Genomic DNA, 22871 nt, shown 5'->3' with positions numbered 1-22871 from the left:
CTGTGTGTGTGTGTATATATATATATATATATATATATATATATATATATATATATATATATATATATATATATATATGTTTACAGTGGTCTTGCCACAAGAAACACTCAAGGCCAGAAAGCAGTGGTAGGATATAGTGACAAAACTCAATGAAATGAACGCTTGACCTAAAGTACTGCATCCAGCCAGACTCACTTTCAGGTTTGAAGAAAGTATACATAGCTTTACCACTGATAGTGGGAAATCACCAATCTGGACAAGAACTGGGTACTGATAAAAGGCAATGTTATATGCATGGTACCATTTCAGTAACAGTATTGAAATCCATAGTGCCTAAAAGTAAAAAGAAAAAGAATATCTGCTATAGAGGGATGTTGAAGGAGAGTGTCCTAGGGCATCGTTGAAGGGAAATAGATACTGGTGATAGTAGATACTATCTTTCCAATTTCAGAGTTGACTTTTTAAAGGTTGAAAGTACTCAGTCTACTAAAAAGATGAGTGTAAACTTTAAAACCAGTTAACAGGTGGTACAATAACTCAAAATTCAGATGATGGGGCTTGAGCAAAATAATATCCCAAACTGTCATAGAAAAATCTCTTGTACACTTAACAATGTTTAAGATTTAAAAGTTGAATCGTAATACCACAGTGATAATTCTGAATTAGTACAATAGAATATTGAATTACCTTTATTGTAATTAAACTTTTTTTGTAATTAGAATTCAATTATAAGAATAATGAAATCAAATAGCCTTGATCTAATCTTGATATTTTTTGAAAAAGGTGTTAGTTTTATACTGTGCTTATTTTCATGTAAGAAAATCATAGATGTTATATATTTTTAATTTTTCATTATCAGTAAACTAACTCATAAATGCCATAAATGTTTTTAATTAAATTAGTGAATACGGGGGCCGGGCGGTGGCGCTAAAGGTAAGGTGCGCCTGCCTTGCCTGCGCTAGCCTTGGACGGACCGCGGTTCGATCCCCCGGTGTCCCATATGGTCCCCCAAGCCAGGAGCAACTTCTGAGCACATAGCCAGGAGTAACCCCTGAGCGTTACCGGGTGTAGCCCAAAAATCAAAAAAAAAAAATTAGTGAATACATGATTTTTCAAATGGCACCAATGCACATTCACAAGGTATGAATAAACTGAAATTATCAGCTGTTTATTGGTTGTGCCTTTTAAGAATTCTTATTGCTTAGTAAATGTTTGAAATTCCTATATATTTCTCCCTTTTTTAAGAGCTATTTCATTTGCTAGTTCATTTTCTTACTTTTGATAGCACACCACCATTCTATTAATCATTTTCTTGGGACAAATTGAAAGAAAATAGATCTGCAAAAAAAAATAATAAAGAAGAAAAAGAAAACATCTTTCATGAATTTTCTCAATAACATCTTTTTCCACCTTTAAAACTGATTTTAATTATAGAATAAGTGATATAGGGACCCTAAAGAGAATAATAATATACAAGGATAGTTGGAAGTAAAATTACAAAGATTTGCTAATAGATTGGTAATTGCTATTGGCTATAAAAGTGGTGAATGAAAAATTCATACAGTGAACTTAATAAGTCTTAAGGTAGACATTGTTATGAAAAACATTTTCTCTATCTCATGGTTTCTTATCTGTGGTGATTAGTATATTCTATTTTTAGCATTTATGAATAAATATGATGTGCACCAGTATTAGAAATCTAATACAAGTTAACATTTATTCCTCTACATATGCATATAGTGTATTTATATGATAAATTTATATATATTGCATTAATTTATATAGCATATAGTAATCATGCGATATGCTATCGTGTAAATTATGCTTATATTAATAAAATTCAGCTATTAAATATCGTTATGGCATATATAAATAGTGTCCTCTCTACATGCATAAAACAAGATACCATATGTATATGCTAATACTAAGACATTTATTATACAGTATAGTATACATGTATCATCCATATGTGCATATATATTAGAGAAGAGGCATAGCAAGTGTGCTTTGTCATTAAAAGCTTTAAATAAAAGCACAGTTAACTTCTTAATTTAACACACATTTAAGGAGTAATTCCTGGACAGAAGGCTTCCCTGGAACTACAAAGTGCTTAAAGGACTCACAGGCCAAGTGACATTTAATTTGGGTCTTGAAAGATGAAGCTAAATTTATAGGTGCAAAAAATAAGAAAAACAAACCGAGGAAATAACATGCACAAGTATTTGGAAAGATTTTAGTCATTACAGATATTACAGACTTGGAAATACTGAAAAATTAAGACAGAAGATGAAGTGCAATTCCAGAAATAAAAGATGAAAATGGCAATTGAAGTATAACCATAAATAACCCCAATCCCAAGTTATCCCTCATACTTTTTTATCTAGTAAAGCAAGGAAGTGTTTATTAGAAACTTATTTAGAAAGATGGCAGTGTGTGTGTGTGGGGGGGGGTAGTACAGTTAGTAGGCTGTTTCTCTTGCACATGGCCAACCTAAATTTAATCCCAGGTATGCCTTAGAGCACCCCCGCCCCCAGCCTGCCAGGAGTGACTCCCTGAGTAAACTAACGAACAAACTAAAAAGATAAGGAGAAAGAGAAAGGAAGAAATGTTTGCTCAAAAGAGAGCACGAGGAGCCGGAGTGGTGGCGCTAGAGATAAGGCATCTACCTTGCAAGCGCTAGTCTAGGATGGACCGCGGTTTGACACCCCGGCATCTGATAGGGTCCCCCCAAGCCAGTTGAAAATTAACTTTCCTGAAGTAGAGATAGATGTTAAGATAGTGAAATAACCAAGATGTTTGAAAAATGAAGATGATTTAGTGGATTTGGTAATCATTAGATGATCATATATATTAATAAGAGCTTTTAAAGCAAAAGTTATTAGGGGCACCAGACTTGAGTAGATTGACAATGTAATGATAGCATGGAAAAATTTAGTGAAAAAGCAAGGAATAAACATGCAGTTTAAGCTTAATACATCTATCTAAATTGCATTTCTAAAATGTATGTATTTTAAGGCCTTGGTTTAATTCTTGTCACCACCAAAAGTGAAAAAGTTTAAATTATAGCTTTTAACACTTAGAAGTTTAGACGCTTATGATGATCTATCACCTATAGTGATATCACCTACGAATAACATGAGGTTAAAATAACAATAACAGTAATATCTGGTAAATACAATTATCATAAGAATTGAGTACATTTATAAAAGGATTTATAATGTATGAAATACCATTAAATAATAGCAGTTTCTACTTCAGCACCCTGATATAATATTAAACATTCTGACATGTGGCTATGCATGCAGACCTTAACTGTTACATGGGTCCTGCACCTTTCATCACATCCACATTTTAGTATGCTATTTTTCCAGACTCTTCTTTACCCTTTTCAATGCCCTGAAACTTCAAGTTATACCTCTACCCTTAAACTTTTATCACAGTTGTGTAGTTTCAGTTTTTTTTTCCTGGGGTATCTGATATTTTTGGTTTTGGGGCCACACCCGGTGAGGCTCAGGGGTTACTCCTGGCTATGCTCTCAGAAATCACTCCTGGCTTGGGGTATCGTATGGGACACCGGGGATTGAACCCAGGTCTGTCCTGGGTCAGCCGTGTGTAAGGCCCTACTGTTTCACTATTCGCCGGCCCCATGTAAATATTATTTTTACACTATTGACTACCATGTTCTCTATATTTTGATAAGCTTAAAATCATTCTAGTCTCTCTATATGGTAAGATGCTCAGAGAATTATGGTAAAGTAAGAAATTTACAGTAAAATTCATAATTATTCCTATAACTTTTTTGTTTTCATTATAGTGTTAAGTAAAAATAATGGTCTGCTAATGATCACTGTGTTACTGTGCATTTCATAGCTGTGTATCACTGTGCATTACTATGCATTAAATAACTGAATCTCTCTGGTTAATCAATAAACCATTACATGGTAGATGAACCATTAGACATTATTTAACTCATATCTCTAATTTTACATTTGAGATAACTCAAATTTATTTTTGTTTCTAGTTTGAGATTAAAAAAAGAATAGAAACATGTTTTGAAGTTAGTTAAGATAAATTATATTTTTGTAAGTGAAAAACATTTCCCTAAGTCCACTTGGCTTTTCAGGAACAGGTCCAGATGAGAAGCTGACTCCTTATGCTTATCCTCATTGAATGTATTTGCTAGATCACTTCTCTTTGATAGTTTAATAGTAATCAACAGACCCAAATGGACTGCACAGGCACTACTGATCTTACCTTCTTTTGGAACAACCAGGCCTGCTCTTTCATCTCTCTTTTGTGCTATTGTACGTTCAATCAAGTGTTCAAAACCCTTCAGGGCATTCCTGAAAATGATAAACTGAAGTTCACTATTGACATGTCTGTCATCCATAACTTCTACAGGAATAAAAGAAATCTTTTATCTCAATAAGGAAATAACATTGCAAAATTGCCAGTTTGGAAACTCTTGCAGTTGTTACATGCTGTACTACTGTCTTGATGTTTGCCCTAGGTCTTATTCCTTTAATCTCAAAACGCCATATTTCAGGTAAGAGTAAGAGTTGTGACTAACAAAGAAGAACACTTTTATACAGGCAAACATTTCAGCAAAAATCTTGACATCATAGCATTAATGTGATTCTGTATTGCATCATAATATCTCTGCAACATTCTGCATCCTTCATAAAGAGATAGCAATTTTCATAAATACTGTGCTTATGTTTCTTTGTATGCTGTGAAAACTATCTGAGAGTTAAGAGGGATGGATAAAAACCACATAATTTGAGTATTACTTTCTTCATCTTTATATCTTCTCACCTGAGATCTTTGCTTTCCTCAGAATGCTGAAAAGTTCATATTTATTCTTCTGACGATAGTAGACATAGAAACACAGGCTTTTATTTTTTTATTTTTATTTATTTATTTTTTATTTGGTGGCATACCTGATAGTGTAATTCTCCAGAATACTCCTTAGTTTGCCCAAGGATCATTCCTGGTGGTGCTTGGGGACTACATGTGATGCCAATGATCAAATGGAGGCAGCCTTTTGCCTTTCTATTATCTTTCTGACTCCAGATATGAAATTCTTAAGATGAAAGAGTATTTCATTTGAATTTTCCCAATGATTAATGATGTGTAGCATTTTTTATGTGTAGTTTGACCACCTGAATTTCTTCTTTGAGGAAATGTCTGTTCATTTTTTCTCCTTGTTTGCCTTAGGCAGGCAAGAGGGTGGACAAGAGGAAAACTGGGAATATTGGTAGAGGGAAAAGTACACTGGTGAAGGTGTTGTACACTGTATACTGAAATTCAAACACGAATAACTTTGTATCTGTGGGAAAGACTTTATTGTGAACAACCTTGCAATCATGGTATTTATTTATTTATTTATTTATTTATTTTTGTGGTTTTTGGGTCACACCTGTCAGTGCTCAGGGGTTACTCCTGGCTCCATCTCAGAAATTGCTACTGGCAGGCACAGGGGACCATATGGGACGCCGGGATTCGAACCGATGACCTTCTGCATGAAAGGCAAACACCTTACCTCCATGCTATCTCTCCGGTCCCTCAATCATGGTATTTAAATTAAATAACTAATAAAATAAATACCATAAGAATTCTGACTAGCAGCATAAAAAATAAAGAATATTTCAAAATTAATGTTATTTATAATTTAAGATATATTTAGAAACCATAAGAAAAATACCTTTTCTTTATATCTCTTACACTAAATAATAAATAATAAAATTATTTAATTTATGCACATTTCATGTCTAACTGAAATCTGCATCACTCTTAATCTATTTATCCAATTTGCATGGAATTAAGTTACCATATCTTCAACTCTATGGTAAGAAGATTTTATCTATTTTATTTTTACCAGCAAATAATTAACCTTCAACCATGCAATAATGAAATAATGTGTGAAGACTAAAGTGTTATAGAAAAAATTTTATATAGTCACAAAACCTTGGATAGTTTGATTTCTCAAAAGAAGAAAATAAAATTAAAAGTTGAAAAAAACAAAATCCATATTCACTTATACCAACAGTTATGGTGAACTATACAAAATACATCTTTATAATTAGCTGCAAATCTTCCTTCAGTGATGAAGATGCTAGTACTCTTTTTTTGTATGTATTTAAAACTTTCATATATCCTACTATTGATTTTATGTTTTTTTAAAAGTAAAATATATTTAATAGTTTTTTTCTATTTTGAGAATTTAGTAGGAGTCATTCTTCTGAATTCTTTACCGGTTTTTCTTTTTTAACATAAATCTTTATTTAAGCACTATGATTACAAGCATGTTCGTAGTTGGGTTTCAGTCATAAACAGAATACCCCCATCACCAGTGCAACATTCCCACCACCAATGACCCCACCTCCCCCACCCTGCCTATATTGTGACAGGCATTCTACCTCTCTCATTCTTGAACATTGTCATGCTAGTTGTTAGTGTAGTTATTTCCCTAACAGTGTTCACCACTCTTTGTGGTGAGCTTCATATTGTGAGCCAGTTTTTCTAGCCCTCCCAGCTCTTAACTATATAGTCTCTGGGCCTTTATGTATCTGGACATTACTGTAATGTAATGTCTTTAATTTTTCTTAAAACCCATTGCGACCCCCAGAGGGGGACCCCCGACCAGCGGGAGTGGTTGGTTAAGGGTCGCTAGTTATTCTCAGGTCTCTAGAGCAGATCCGGTCTTATGCTGCAATAGAACTGTGAGAAGTTAATAGAAATAGGCTCAGGACAATTTATGCTGATCAAGAGCAAGTTTATTGGGGGTACACACTGTTTATATAGAAAATGCACAAAGGGAGGCATGCTCAGCCTGTCAATCAGGCCTGAGGCAAAGGTTATATCTAAATAAGGCATAGGGCTAGCAATACATGTTAAAAATTTCTATTGCTTTATCTTAACTACATTTTTTTCTCTGTATCATAATAGCATGAAATGGGGAGGGGGAAAACTAGCAGTAACTGGGTCAAGCCTTTTGCCACAAGACGTTCTAACTTGCATGTAAGCTGAGGGCCCACCAAGGTGTTAAGCTTCAACAGGACGTGTCCTTAAAGCTGATTGGTTCTGGCTATGGTTGCTAGGGTCTTATAGATGTTATCTCGCTTCTCCAAGCCATCTGGTGGAAAACCTCTAAGTTTTTTCAATGTCTTGTGGTGGGCCATTTCCTTTGAGCCCTGGGCTTGTGCTAAACTGCACGTAGGCAAGAGAGAAAATGGTCTCAGAGACTTCAATTTGCTCTAGATCCATACAGCTTCTCACAACCCATAATATTCTGTGTCTATCTCTCCCTCTGGCTTATTTCACTCAGCATTATAGATTCTATGTACATCCATGTATAGGAAAATTTCATGACTTCATCTCTCCTGATGGGTGCATAATGTTCCATTGTGTATATGTACCAAACTTTCTAGCCATTCATCTGTTGAAGGGCATCTCGGTGGTTTCCAGGGTCTGGCTATTGTAAATAGAGTTGCAATGAATATAGGTGTGAGAAAGGGATTTTTGTATTGTAGTTTTGTGTTCCTAGGGTATATTTCTAGGAGTGAAATAGCTGGATCAAGTGGGAGCTCAATTTCCAGTTTTTTGAGGAATCTCCATATTGTTTTCCATAAAAGCTGGACTAGACGACATTCCCACCAGTAGTAAATAAGAGTTTCTTTCGTTCCACATCCCAGCCAGCAATAATTGTTCTTGTTCTTTGTGTTGTGTCCAGTCTCTGTGGTGTGAAATGGTACCTCATTGTAGTTTTTATTTGCATCTCCCTGATGATGAGTGATGCGGAGCATTTTTCATGTCTTTTGGCCATTTGTATTTCTTCTTTGAGGAAATGTCTTTCATTTCTTCTCCCCATTTTTGATGGGGTTAGAATTATTTTCTTTTTCCTTTTTTCTTTTTTTTTTTGTGGTTTTTGGGTCACACCTGACAGTGCTCAGGGGTTACTCCTGGCTCCATGCTCAGAAATTGCTCCTGGCAGGCATGGGGGACCATATGGGATGCCGGGATTCAAACCGATAACCTTTTGCATGAAAGGCAAATGCCTTACCTCCATGCTATCTCTCCAGCACCTAGAATTATTTTCTTATTAAATTCTGTCAGCTTTTTGATATTAGTCCCTTGTCTGATGGGTATTGGGTGAATAGTTTCTCCCATACTGTGGGTGGCTTTTGTATCTTAGGCACTATTTCCTTTGAGGTGCAGAAGCTCCTCAGCTTAATATAGTCCTATCTGTTTATCTCTGCTTCCACTTGTTTGGAGATTGCTGTTTCCTCCTTGAAGATGCCTTTAGACTCAATGTCATATACTGTTTTACCTACGTGTAGTTCTATATACTTTATGGTTTCAGGCCTGATACCAAGGTCTTTAATCCATTTGGATTTGATATTTGTGCCTGGTGTTAGATGGGAGTCTGAGTTAGCTTTTTTGCAAGTGGCTCACCAGTTGTGCCAACACCACTTGCCAAAGAGGCTTTTCTTGCTCGATTTTGAATTTCTTGACCCTTTATCAAAGATTAGTTGATTGCATGTCTGGGGAACATTCTCTGAATACTCAAGTCTATTCCACTGATCTGAGGATCTGTCTTTATTCCAATATCATACTGTTTTGATAACTATTGCTTTGTAGTACAGCTTAAATTTGGGGAAAGTAATGCCTCCCATATTCTTTTCCCCAAGTATTGCTTTAGTTATCCACAGGTGTTTATTGTTCCAAATGAATTTCAAAAGTGTTTGATTCACTACTTTGTAAAATGCATGGGTATCTTTAGAGGGATCACATTCAATCTGTACAATGCTTTGGGGAATATTGCCATTTTAATAATGTTAATCCTGCCAATCCATGAGCAGTGTATGTGTCTCCATTTCCTTGTGCTCTCTCTTATTTCTTGAAGCATGCTTTTGTAGGTTTCTTTGTATAGGTATTCACCTTTTAAGTTATATTGACCCCAAGATATTTGAGTTAGTGGGGCACTAATGTGAATGGAATTGTTCTTTTACTATCCATTTCTTCTCTATCATTATTAGTGTATAATAGTGTATAATTAGTGTATAATTCTGTCAGCATCAGCCTCAGCTCTTCCTAAGACATGGCTGGGTCTGGGAGCCAGAGGGCTGCTACGGATTTAGCAGCAGTCTTTTCGGTGAGTCGGTTCACAGAAGAAAGCACCCTCTTCCTGTCTTGCCATCTTTTTGCCAAAAGGAGGTAGAGACTTCTTCTTGCCCCTTAGCCCACCCTCAGCTTGTTCCCGGGCCTCATCTCTCCGACAGCACCAGCCTTTGTGTTCCAGATTTTGCGTCTCCAAACGAAGGAGATTGATTTTGCTCCCTTCACTGATGGACTTTTGAGTGTTAACTTTGTATCCTGCCACTTTGCTCTATGAATGTATTGTTTCTAGAAGCTTTTTGGTAGTCTTTAGGGTGTTCTAAATATATTATCATGTCATTTGCGAACACTGAGAGATTGACTTTTTCCTTTCCTATCTGGATGCCCTTGATATCTTTTTCTTGCCTAATTGCTATGGTAAGTACTTCCAGAACTATATTAATAGGAGTAGTGAGAGAGGGCAGCCTTGTCTTGTACCAGATTTTAGGGGGAAGGCTTTAGTTTATATCCATTGATAATAATATTTACATTTGCTTGTGGTAGATGGCCTTGACTATACAGTATTGAGAAAAGTTTCTTTCTTTCTTATCTTGCTGAGAGTTTATATCAAGAATGGGTGTTGGGCCTTATCTAATGCTTTCTCATCATCTATTTATAGCCAGTGGTCCTCAAACTTTGGCCCACGGGCCACATATTGTATTTGTATCTGATTTGTTTCTTCATTGCAAAATAAGATATATGCAGTGTGCATAAGAATTCGTTCATAAGTTTTGTTTTTACTATAGTCAGACCCTCCAATGGTCTGAGGGACAGTGAACTGGCCCCCTGTTTAAAAAGTTTGAGGACCTCTGATTTATACCATCATATGATTTTTGTTTTTCTTTTTGTTGATAAGTGGGTGTATATGTTGATTGAATTATGAATGTTAAACCATCCTTGCATTCCTGGCATAAAAACCTAATTGGTTGTGGTGGATGACCTTAATGATGCAATTGAATTCTATTTTGCTAGAATTTTGTTGAGGATCTTTGCATCTGTGTTCATCAGGGATATTGATCTGTAATTTTCTTTTTTGGCAGCATCTCTGTCTGGTTTTGGTATCAAGGCGATGCTAGCTTCATAGAAACTATTTGGGAAGTGTTCCTGTTTCTTCAATATTATGAAAGAGCCTTAAAAGGATTGTTGGTAGAATTCCTCTTGAAAGGTTTGTAATGATTCATTAGTGAACCCATTCTGGGCCTAGGGGTTTTTTTTTGGAGGGGGAAGACTTTTTGATCACCATTTAATTTATATCCACATTATAAGAAATGTTTGTAATCAATTAATATATGCAATATTCCATATTACATGTATCAAAATTTAACTGCTATTTTGCTTTATAACCTTTTGCAAACAATTTTGTCAAGTGCCTTTCAGAACTTTACCGTGCAAGCTTGAGGCAACAATTTTATCCCTAAGTCTGCTTATGTGTCAAGAGTGGTCTGGCAGCCGTTTTGGTAGCATAGATGTTGTCCTGAACTTTCATAAAATAATTCCAAACTCTTGTTTAAAATGGTCATGGCCCTGTCCTTTTTCACTCTGTCCTTATTTCTAAGTTCTCATTAAATTCTAGATATTTTGTTTTATTGCTACTCTTTTTTTAAAATAATTTTTATTGTGATCAATGTGAATTACAAGTCTTTCACAGTAATATTTAAGGTACATAGTGACATTGAATTAGGGCCATTCCTACCACCAGTGTTGTCCTTCGTCCACCTCTGTTCCAAACATGCATCCCATACCTTCTTCTTTTCCCCATGGACTGCTAGTGTAACAGATCTCCCTTGTGTATAGCTTGTTGTAGGTTGGGTATCGATTCTGATGTTATTGACTTTGGGTTTGGTGCTTAAGTCTAATCATTTTTTATCTCCACTCAATGTTTATACAACTGGTTGCTCTTGGTACCCATCCATTTTTTCCCCCCTCAAGTTATGAGGGAGAACAAGATGATTAAAGTTCTGTGGTTCTGTTGGAAAAAGAAAAGGAAAATACAAGCTGGGAGGAATCTGTCTAGAGGCTATAAATATCAATTCAATAGAAGAAAGGAAAAAACAAAAAACAAAAACAAAATCAAAACAACAAGAAGTTGCTTTTTTATTGCTACTCTTTTAACACTTTTAGTGCGGGTTTAAGTCAAGCAGTTTTAAGTACATGTATTTCAAAATACAACTTCCTTTTAGTGCAGAGGTCCATGATTAGGGATATATTTGATCAGACCGGTGTTTAGAATTAATTGCTTTTCAAACACCTTGTCTTCAATCTTATCCACATTAAACTTGACACATTATATTGCTTCTTGGAGATGTGGATCTTCTGGTGACTAGGAACTTAGAAGTTGATCAGGGCAAAGCTTCAATCACATGGTCTATTCTGTGTTTTGGTGAGGATAGGCATGATGAGTTGGCCAATATGGACAAATCATGATATCGTGGGCCTTTATAATGCACCCCATATATATGATTTGGAGCCTAAAATTGGGGACAGTAAAAATGTGTGGAAAATGTGCCATCTGTACATTCTAGATTTAAGTCAATGCTTTGGCAACACAGCCTAGCAATGTCCAGGAGTAAGACTGCGATAAGTGCCTTGGGAGTTCAATAAGGAGATAAACAAGTCGTCTTACTTCAGAGCAACGCAAGAAGGAAAATACTGATGAATACTGAGTCTACCTGAAGCTCATGCTACTTGTAAGATATTAAAGCTTTCTGGGGAGACTCAGCAACAGTCTGCATGCAGGGCAGATCGCTCTGCATTTAATGATATGCTGAAACTAGAGGATGCTCCACATCAGCCTGACATCGACGAAAGAAATGCACAGAATCCAGAGTCTTTAAATATAAAAGTCTGATACCAACTATAGCTAAAGTGTCAAAAAGTTTCACCGGGACCTTGAGAATGACTGGAGTTGGATAGACTGGTATGCCTGGAACCCAGAGTCTGTCTTATGCCAAAAAACTTCTGGGGTGAGGCCTTTTTGTAATCAGATCCATTTTCTCCATTTTTCTGGACCTATGCAAACATTGGCGATTGCCACTATCACACCTTTACTATTTTTTTTACTCTTATCCTTTAAGGGAAAAAATACAACTTACTGAACTTAAAAACAAATTACTGTAGTAGAATGCCTGTCTCGAATACAGGCAGGGGATGGGAAAGGGGGAGGGGGTAATGTTGCACTGGTGAAGGGGGGTGTTCTGGTTATGACTGTAACCCAAATGTGATCATGTTACTTAAATAAAAAACATATTTAATAAAAAAAGAAAATGCAAGAAAAAATATATTTAAAAAGCTTTCTGGGGAGAAAGAAGGCTAACAGTCAAGAGACCTTTCTCCAAGTCCATAGTTTGAATGAATCCATAAGAGTGAATAGACGTAGAAGGGGAAGAGAAAAGAGGAGCTTGATGGTTAATTCGACTCCACGCAGTCCTTTCCTTCAACATCCCAAGTGCTTTCAGACACTTGGGCCTGAAAGGTGCAGTTAGTGCGGGAGAAATGGGGGGGGGGGGAGTGTGGGCAGACAAGCAGGCCTGGAGGGGTTGGGTAGGACCCAAGAGGAAGTGCCTAGAGGTCTAAGAGTGGTGGAGGGGCCCACCAGAAGCCTCTCCTTCTGGCATTCTGTAAGGTTCCATGCGCCGCGCCACGAGTGTGAACTCAGAACCAAGAGTATCCCCTGAGCACCATCGGGTGCCCTCCTTCCCTCCCTTCACCCTCCCCCCCAAAAGGAGACAAGAAAGACTGCGGAGCAGCAGCCGGAAGCGCCAAGTGCAGGAAGTGGGCGTGGCCTGGATCTGAGCGGAGGAAAGGGGCCCAGAGATTGGGGCGGGGCGACGTGTGCACTTCCGGCGGAAGGGGCGGGCCTGCGCGGTTCCTCCCCAGATGCCTCAGTCCGACGTGCTGGACTGCGGAAGCGGATGAGTGCTGAGCTTGAGCTGCGTTCATTTGGGGCGCGCTGGAGGCCGCTCGGAAAGCTTCGCACCGAGCGGGCGGGCGTCGGGCCTTGCATTCGGACCCAGCGGTCGCGGGGTACGGCCGTGGGGCCGGGTAGGGCGGGGAAGCTCCACCCCGCGCCTCTCTTCCGCCTGGGAGCTCGGAACGTTTAAAGCTGGCTTGTCAGTAGCTAATGGTGCCCATTGCTCACAGTTCCCGTGTCTCCGCAGTCGTCTCCAGCTCCTTCCGTCAGCATCAGCCTCAGCTCTTCCTAAGACGCGGCTGGGTCTGGGAGCCAGAGGGCTGCTACGGATTTGGCAGCAGTCTTTTCGGTGAGTCGGTTCACAGAAGAAAGCACCCTCTTCCTGTCTTGCCATCTTTTTGCCAAAAGGAGGTAGAGACTTCTTGCCCCTTAGCCCACCCTCAGCTTATTCCCGGGCCTCATCTCTCCGACGGCACCAGCCTTTGTGTTCCTCAGATTTTGCATCTCCAAACGAAGGAGATTGATTTTGCTCCCTTCACTGATGCAGACCCTCCCTACCCCACCGCCTGTCCCTCTCCTAAAATTGCAGTCTCCAAAGGCTCTGCCCCTCTTCATTTTCAGTTCTCTTTCCTACAATAGCTGAAAACAGAAATCAACTTTTTTTTTTTAAGCCGATGAGGAAAGAACCAAGGGAAAAGTGACCCAACTCCTGAAAGTTGGTTGAGGGGGATACATTTTAATTCATAAACTTTCCTAAACTAAGAAAGCGAAAAGTGCGGCTTGATGACATTAGAAACAGTTCATCTACTCAATAGCAGGTATGAACCTTTGAGTGCTTCCTAGAAAAGCATTTCATTTCAGGTCTTCAGAAAGCAAATTTGAATACCTTTAAACTACTTTTATTATCTACTTTTATTATGTTTCCTTATTCTAGATTTCAGTACACCAAAGTCTAAGGTGACATTACAAACGACTTTGAGAATCCCAACTCAATTGAACAAACATTTAGTTTTCCCACAAGTATTATTGTAGAACTTGGTTATTAATTCACTTCAGCAGTAATAGTAATCCTTGTAGAAGACTGACTTGACTTTTGAAAGAGAATCCATCCAGAATAGTATTGATAGGCCAACTTTCTATACTTTTCTTTTTTTTTTTTTTTTTTTTTGGTTTTTGGACCATGCCCTGCGGTGCCCAGGGAATCATATGCTGAAGATTGCGGGTCAATCCGTGTAGTCTGTGTGCAAGACCTATGCTCTATTCTACTATCTAGTTCCCCAAAATGACATCTAATTTTACTTCTAAGCGTAGGATAGAAATGTGTGATCCAGGAATATTCTTGAACAGAGGTTTAACACAAATATATTTTTTCATTTTAGGGTTTCTTTAGATTTTAGATGTTTGGAAATTTTTTGTGTATATTATGTAAGTGGGGGAAATTTTTTATTTCACCATTTTCAAAACGCAATTCTGTTTTATTACGTTGCCATTTAAAGTTTTTTCTATTTCTGTTACTTTAAAAATGACACTTTGTTCTTATTATTTTTATAGGGTCTACATTACACCCAGCTATACTGGTGCCTGGTGCACTCCCAGGGTATGCTAGTAGTGGAGGATAACATTTCATAATGTGGTTCAAACTCAGGGCTGCAACGTTTTAGGTATGTGTTTCACTACTTGAGCTATGTCCATGATCATTTCTTACTTTCTCTTTAAAAAAAGCAATCTTGATAATTACTGTTATTCCCAGTCACAAATTTTTAATAATAAAATCTATTTCTCTTCATTTGCCATGCCCTTTTGTGCTTGAGTTTTAACTATCTCATGTCTGTGTTTGCTCTGTGTTGTGTGTGTGTGTGTGTGTGTGTGTGTGTGGAATGACCGTGCAGTGCCTGAGATCAAACCCACAGGGTCCTGCATGCAATACTGTATTCCCACCCTTTGAGCCTTCAGTGCCCCTTCATTATTTTATTTACCAGACTATTCCATGACAGCGCCAGTTATGTATTTATTTTAATATTTTGAAAGAAATAAATCATAGAAATAATTATTTCGGGGCCGGGCGGTGGCGCTAAAGGTAAGGTGTCTGCCTTGCCAGCGCTAGCCTAGGACGGACCGCGGTTCGATCCCCCGGTGTCCCATATGGTCCCCCAAGCCAGGAGCGACTTCTGAGCGCATAGCCAGGAGTAACCCCTGAGCGTCAAACGGGTGTGGCCCAAAAACAAAACAAAACAAAACAAAAAAAAAGAAATAATTATTTCTTGATTGTCTCCATGTCCTAATAATCCTAATATTTTAGTAGTCTCCTATCCTGTTTGGTATATAAATAATTTTTTTTTTTTTTGGATTTTGGGCCACACCTATTTGATGCTCAGGGGTTACTCCTGGCTATGCGCTCAGAAATCGCCCCTGGCTTGGGGGGACCATATGGGACGCTGGGGGATCAAACCGCTGTCCGTCCTATGCTAGCGCTTGCAAGGCAGACACCTTACCTCTAGCGCCACCTTCCCGGCCCCTTAAACAAATTTTTTTTTTGCACAAATTTTGCACAGATACCTGAAGCTTGGGAAAAGGCAATAATTATGTAAATATAAGTATATTTGTTATACTTTGTAATTAATCTAAAATCTGTCAGCAGTGGTTTTTTTTTTTGTTTTTTTTTTTGTGGTTTTTGGGTTACACCCGGCAGTGCTCAGGGGTTACTCCTGGCTCCATGCTCAGAAATTGCTCCTGGCAGGCACGGGGGACCATATGGGACGCCGGGATTCGAACCGATGACCTTCTGCATGAAAGGCAAAATGCCTTACCTCCATGCTATCTCTCCGGCCCCTGTCAGCAGTGTTTTACTGCTATGCTTTGTACTACTCCATAGAGTGGGCTACAGTAGTCATAGACATGAAAGTTCTTATTTCTAAGAAGTACTTAAGTACTAGGAAATTCTTTTTTTATTTTATAAAATTTTTATTTAAGTACCATAATTACAAGCATAATTATAGTTGGGTTTCAGTCATAAAGAGAACACCCCCCCTTCACCAGTGCAATCTTCCCACCACCAATACCCCCCTTTTCCCCACCCCTGCCTGTATTCGAGACAGGCATTCTACTTCTCTCACTCATTAACATTGTCGTGCTAGATGTTAGTGTAGTTCCGCGATGGCGAACCTATAGCATGAGAAGACCTTGCAGCTGGCACGTGGGAAGGTCCACAATGAATAAATTTATAAAATTTATAAAGAGTTTTTAGATACTAGCATCTTGTTATTAAGGTTTAATTGACGTGCTCGGCACTTTGAGGAAATTCTTTGGTTTTGTGCGGCAGTTTGGACACTTGGGCTCAAAAAGGTTAGCCATCACTGGTGTAGTTATTTTCCTAACAGCATTCACCACTCTTTGTGGTGAACATCAAATTGTGAGCAGGTCCTTCTGGCCCTTAACTCTATTATCTCTGGATTTACTACAATAATGTCATTAATTTTTTTAAACCCATAGATGAGTGAGACTATTCTGTGTCTATCTCTCTCCCTCTGACTTATTTTACTCTGCATAATAGATTCCATGTCCATCCATGTATAGGAAAATCTCATGATTCGTCTCTTTTGATGGCTGCATAATATCCCATTGTGTATATGTACCACAGTTTCTTTTGCCATTCATCTGTTGAAGAGCATCATAGTTGTTTCCAAAGTCTGACTATTGTAAATAGCACGGCAATTAATATAAATATGTGTGAGGAAGGGATTTTTGAATTATATTTTTGTGTTCCTAGATTATATCCCTCGGAGTGGATCATATGGGAGCTCAATTTTCAGTTTTTTGAGGAATCTCCATATTTTAGGACATTCTTTTTTTTTCGGTTTTTGGGTCACACCTGGCAGCGCTCAGTAGTTACTCCTGTCTCTACGCTCAGAAATCACTCCCGCTCAGAAATCACTCCCAGCATGCTCGGTGAACCATATGGGATGCTGGGATTCAAACCACCATCCTTCCACCACCGTCTTTCCGTATGCAAGGCAAACACCCTACCCTCCATGCTATCTCTCTGGCCCCAGGAAATTCTATTTTTATACCAATCCTGTGCCTGGAAGCGTGGATATAAGGGTATATTGAGCTCTTAATTTCTTAATTAGTACTGGTTGTCACCCTCTTTTTTATGATCTCCTCTGTGATCTTATATTCCTCTTTATATCCTTCATCCTTTTTCCTTTCTTTATCATTGTTTTTCTGGGTCAATTTCAGTCAATAGCAATTTCCTAAGACTGCTAGAAATGTTCACTACAGGATGTACTGCCTGAAGATTGCTGTTTAATCATAACTGTCACTGTTTTCAAAGTAGTGATGGAAATACTTGGATTAGAGGTATCAGATTTAATTGTGGAAAATAAATTCATAGTGGAGTTAATAATAAGCTTTAGAATTAAAAATTATTTTTGAATAAATTAAAAGAGATGGTGCTTCTAAGGTGAGACTTAAGAGTGTAAGAACTAAACAACTAATGGAGTATTAAATGGAAGGAGTAGCCTCTTAGTGCTGCTGGATATGACCCAAACCCCCAAACAAACAAAATTATCCTGAGAGCTGGAGAAATAGTACAAGGATAAGGTGCTTGCCTTGTAAGCAGCAAACTCCAGTGATGCCACATATTGTCCTGGTGTGGCATGGAAGAAAGCAAAACAAATTCCTTTGATATTCTGTTTAAGCAGCTTATACCTGTATCTGATCTCGTATTCTCACTCAGAACTATTCCCTTCTAACCTGAGAGTAAGCATATACTAACTATATCCTCCTTCATATACTTTTATTGGTTCTGTTTTCCCTCTGTTGGGAGAAGGCAGAATAATTCAGATGTGTATAATATATATATATATATATATATGAACATGCTAGAGAATTGTGTCCTTTCTGCTCAATTCCTAGTTATTAACTAATGCTTAAAACAAGCAAAATCCTTCTTGAAGCAGAGGCTTTCATCAGACAGATCTCCATGGATGTGCAAGTGCTACATCGCTATTAATCACTTAGGCTGAGGAGTCACTTGTGGAGTAATCAATTTAAATTACTATTAAATGACTTATTCTACAGGTATACAAGGTAATTTGTTATCTTAAGCCTTATCAATCTAGATTTTATTAATTTAAGTGATAGTGAAAATCTGAACTCAACTCTCACTATAAAATACAATAAATTCTCTAGAATGTGATGTGTTTTATCTGGAAGCTTTCCAAGTGAGTAGGCCTTTCAGTCCAGTTAACACTGCTACCCTGGCCATACTTAGACCACACAGATAATTTACAAACGAGTTTTAAGCTTGATGTTAACAGAAATAACTTCATTCACTATCATTTCCTGTTTCTTTAAGACAAAAATAGTGACATACTCATCATGGCTTAGAATGCATAGACAGATTTATTTGGGGATATTGAGTTTCAAGGTGACACATACAGATATTAAGTATTTTTTTTTTTGTTGTTTTGGGGGCCATACCCAGTGGCCCTCAGGTTTTTCCTGGCTCTGTGCTTAAGAAATTACTCCTGGGATGCAGAGGATCAAACCTAGTCCAGCCTTGTGCAAGGCACAAAGCTCTATCTGCTGTACTATCTCTCCAGCATCAGATGTTATAAGACATTTTAACAGATAGATTTTCCTTTAACAAAACAAAACAAAACAGCCACTTTTATTATTTTTATTTGACTTTTGTGTTCATAGATTTTCTTTTTTAATTTACTCAAAAACACTAATGTGCAAATAAATATTTGTTTATAAATGTTTTATTATATATATATATATATATATATATATTTTTTTTTTTTTTTTTGGTTTTTCGGGCCACACCCATTTGATGCTCAGGGGTTACTCCTGGCTAAGCGCTCAGAAATTGCCCCTGGCTTGGGGGACCATATGGGACGCCAGGGGATCAAACCGCTGTCCTTCCTTGGCTAGTGCTTGCAAAGCGGACACCTTACCTCTAGCGCCACCTTGCCGGCCCCTATAAATGTTTTATTAATGCATCTAAAATTTTTAAATGCAAGTTGTTTCACTAAATTAATTCTTTTCTAATAATCCAATTAATTCATATGAAGTAGTCTTATGTTGCTAATACTTGTTTCTAAGGATGGAAAAATATTCTATTCAGCTGATCTAGACTTAACTCCAGACCCTAGTTATCTCAGAAATAATCCTCATTGTGATATTGTATGCAAAGAATTTAGTCTTTCTGTTGAGTCATACATTTTTATATCTTAAGCTTAAAATTGTAGGTTTCTTAAATGTTACAGAATTGTTTTATAATGATTCTTTTTTTTCGGGGGAAGGGATCATACCCTGCAGCATTCAGAGGTCATTCTTGGCTCTACACTCAGAAATCGTTCCTGGCAGTCTCAGGCGACCATATGGTATGCCAGAATTTGAACCATTGTCCTGCTGCATGCAAGGCAAACACCCCACCTCCATGCTATCTCTCCAGCCCCTATAATGCTTCTTTTTTGTGTGTGTGAACTTAATCTAACCATTCTGACAGAATTACCTGACTAGCTCAGCAGTAGGATATTTGCCTTGCACGTGGCTGACCCAGAATGTACCTGGGTTTGATCTTCGGCATCCCTTATGGTCCTCCAATGCCAGGAACGATTTCTAAGTGCATAGCCAGGTGTAACCCCTGGGCATCACCAGGTGTGGCCCAAAAACTGAAAAAGAAAAAAGAAAAAAACACAAGAATTGCCTGATTTGAGGGAAGGTGTGTCTATATTGTTAATTTTTAAGAAATTTGAAAATACATGAGAAAGCATTCAGTAACTTTGTTTAGTACAGGTTTATATCCTAATAGCAGAAATCAGACCCTGGTGGATTGTAATTATCGTTGCATGAAATTACTTTTCCAGTATATTTTTTACAACATTATTTTTTATGTTTTTTTCAGAGAAGACTTCCAGTCACAGATGCATGTCATCCATTTAATGAAACTTCTAAGATGAAATGCAAAAATAAAACTAAACATCCATTGACTCTTAGATATGTTTACAATGTACTGTAACATATCTTTATGTTACCAATTTATAAAAAGTAAAGAGTAATAGTTAGGCACTTAGTATCTGCAACCATGACATTTCTTAGATGAACTGGAGCACCACAGGAGATTTTTCTTCATGGCATATTCATACCTCGCTCTGCCTACAATCACACATATTTCCTTCATCAAAAGTTTTGTCATCAGATATCACTTCTTCCAGAATGGCAAATAATCTGCCTACAGAGTTTGATGTGGTTATAATAGGGACAGGTTTGCCTGAGTCCATCCTTGCAGCAGCATGTTCCAGAAATGGTCAGAGTGTTCTGCATATTGATTCTAAATGCTATTATGGAGGAAACTGGGCTAGTTTCAACTTTCCAGGATTGCTCTCTTGGCTGAAGGAGTATCAGCAAAACACTGACACTGGAGAAGAAAATAGCTCTCTTTGGCAAGATCTGATCCATGAAACAGAAGTAGCCATTGCACTTTGTAAGAAGGATGAAACCATTCAACACACAGAAGTTTTTTGTTATGCTAATCAGTCTTTGGATGACAGTATAGAAGAGAACAATTCTTCACAAAGAAATACTTCAGAGTCATCTAGCATCCTTACTAAAGCTATAGATTCTGCATACTTGTCTGAAGAAACACAGTCAGAACTCATGACCTACAAAATGCCTACTAGAGATGATCTGGAAAGCAGTAGGGAAATTGACCCAGAAGTAACTAATGTAGAGGAGACCCTAACAAAAGAAACAAATTGTATTGATAACACTTTTACACAGATAGTTTCAGGTGAAGATAAAGATGAAAACAAATCTACAGCTGAAGACAGTAATGACCAACCAAAGAGGAATTGTATTAATTACTCTCAGATAATTAAAGAAGGTAAGAGGTTTAATATAGATTTGGTATCAAAGCTGCTATATTCTCAAGGGCCACTAATTGACCTTTTAATCAAGTCAAAAGTTAGTCATTATGCAGAATTTAAAAATGTCACTAGAATTCTTGCATTTCGAGAAGGAAAAGTAGAGCAGGTACCTTGTTCCAGAGCTGATGTTTTTAATAGCAAAAAACTGACTATGATTGAAAAGAGAATGCTGATGAAATTTCTTACGTTTTGTTTAGACTATGAACAACATCCTGATGAATACCAAGCTTTCATGCATTGTTCATTTTCAGATTATTTAAAAAGTAAGAAATTAACCGCTAACCTCCAACATTTTATACTACACTCAATTGCAATGACAGAATCATCTTGCTCTGTATTAGATGGTCTCAAAGCAACAAAAAACTTTCTTCAGTGTCTTGGACGATTTGGCAACACTCCTTTTTTATTTCCCGTGTATGGCCAAGGAGAAATTCCCCAGTGTTTCTGCAGGATGAGTGCAGTGTTTGGTGGAATCTATTGTGTTCGCCATAAAGTACAATGCCTTGTGGTTGACAAAGAATCTGGAAGATGTAAAGCAATTATAGATCACTTTGGTCAAAGAATAAATGCAAAATATTTTATTGTGGAGGATAGTTATTTTTCGGAGGAAACGTGCTCAAATGTACAATACAAGCAGATTTCCAGGGCAGTGCTCATTACAGATCAATCTGTTTTAAAGACAGATTCAGATCAGCAGATATCCATTTTGGTAGTGCCTCCAGTAGAACAATCAACCTGTTCGGTTCGAGTCACAGAATTATGTTCCTCAACCATGACATGTATGAATGGTACCTATTTGGTACATTTGACTTGCTCATCTTCTAAAACAGCAAAAGAAGACTTAGAACCAGTAGTGAAGAAATTATTTACCCCATGTTCTGAAACAGAGATGGATCAGGAAGAATTTACGAAGCCAAAAGTTTTGTGGGCTCTTTATTTTAATATGAGAGATTCTTCAGGAATAAGCAGAAGCTTATATAATGGCTTACCTCCCAATGTTTATGTCTGCTCTGGACCTGACTGTAAGCTGGGAAGTGAACATGCAGTTAAACAAGCTGAAGCACTTTTTCAGGAGATCTTTCCAGGTGAGGAATTCTTCCCCCCACCTCCAAATCCCGAAGACATTATTTTTGATGATGAAGAGAAGTAACCACAGACTTCTGGAACCAATAGTGAAATGATGTCCAGATTATTATCCTTTGAGGGAAGCCAAAATCTAGAAGCCCCCCCCCCAAATAAAAGACTAATCAACTTTTCAAAATTAGAAATAAAAGTTATTTCAAACTTTCATTTGAAATTAGGTAGTCTCTTTTAAAGTAGTTTCCCAGAAAACAGAAGCAGTTAAATGGTATCTTGCCTGCAGATTCTTGTCTTTAATTCTCTTTGAGGTGTTCAGTCACTTATTATTTTTTGCTAACCTGTCAGAGGTAATTTACTGGTTATTGAACTGTTTTTTGTCTGAGCTCCATGATCAGAATTTTAAATAGATGTAAAGCAGGGGTCTCAAACTCAATTTACCTGGGGGCCACAGGAGGCAAAGTCAGGATGATCCTTGAGTGCAAAGTCAGTAGTAAGCCTTGAACATTGGGGTGTGTGACCCAAACAACTAAAAACAAAACAAGAAAGATCCCTTTAGGGCAGGGCCACAAAATGTTGTAGGGAGGGCTGGAAATGGCCCGTGGGCCACGAGTTTGAGACCCCTGATGTAAAGGGTCTAGTTACTGGTTGTATTTGAGGAATATGCTATATATGCTATCTTCAGCCTTTAACTTTGTATTCAGAAAAGTTGATACTTAAAGAATATTTTAATTACTTGGGCAGCTATTAAAGTTGCTACCACCTTTAATGAAATACACAGTTCAAATTCTGAG

General features: G+C 37.6%; 2 protein-coding genes across 2 annotated transcripts in view; one reads left to right on the top strand and one right to left on the bottom strand.

Moving 5' to 3' along the window:
* WDR64 (WD repeat domain 64) overlaps positions 1-4390 on the bottom strand; it is a 148389-nt gene extending 143999 nt beyond the window's left edge. The window contains 1 exon segment of the mRNA XM_049777562.1: positions 4255-4390. Within this exon segment, the coding sequence (XP_049633519.1) occupies positions 4255-4390 (136 nt within the window).
* A 4715-nt stretch (positions 4391-9105) lies between these two features.
* Positions 9106-22293, top strand: CHML (CHM like Rab escort protein). Its single transcript, XM_049776473.1, has 3 exons — positions 9106-9154; positions 14618-14727; positions 19980-22293. The coding sequence occupies exon 3, from the start codon at positions 20174-20176 to the stop codon at positions 22148-22150; it is 1977 nt and encodes a 658-aa protein (XP_049632430.1). The 5' UTR covers positions 9106-9154; positions 14618-14727; positions 19980-20173; the 3' UTR covers positions 22151-22293.
* The last annotated feature ends 578 nt before the right edge of the window (positions 22294-22871 follow it).

The sequence above is a fragment of the Suncus etruscus genome, chromosome 7 (assembly GCF_024139225.1).
Source record: "Suncus etruscus isolate mSunEtr1 chromosome 7, mSunEtr1.pri.cur, whole genome shotgun sequence".
NCBI lineage: Eukaryota > Metazoa > Chordata > Mammalia > Eulipotyphla > Soricidae > Suncus > Suncus etruscus.
Note: the sequence above shows the minus strand (reverse complement) of the source record. Positions and strands in the feature narration are given on the sequence as shown.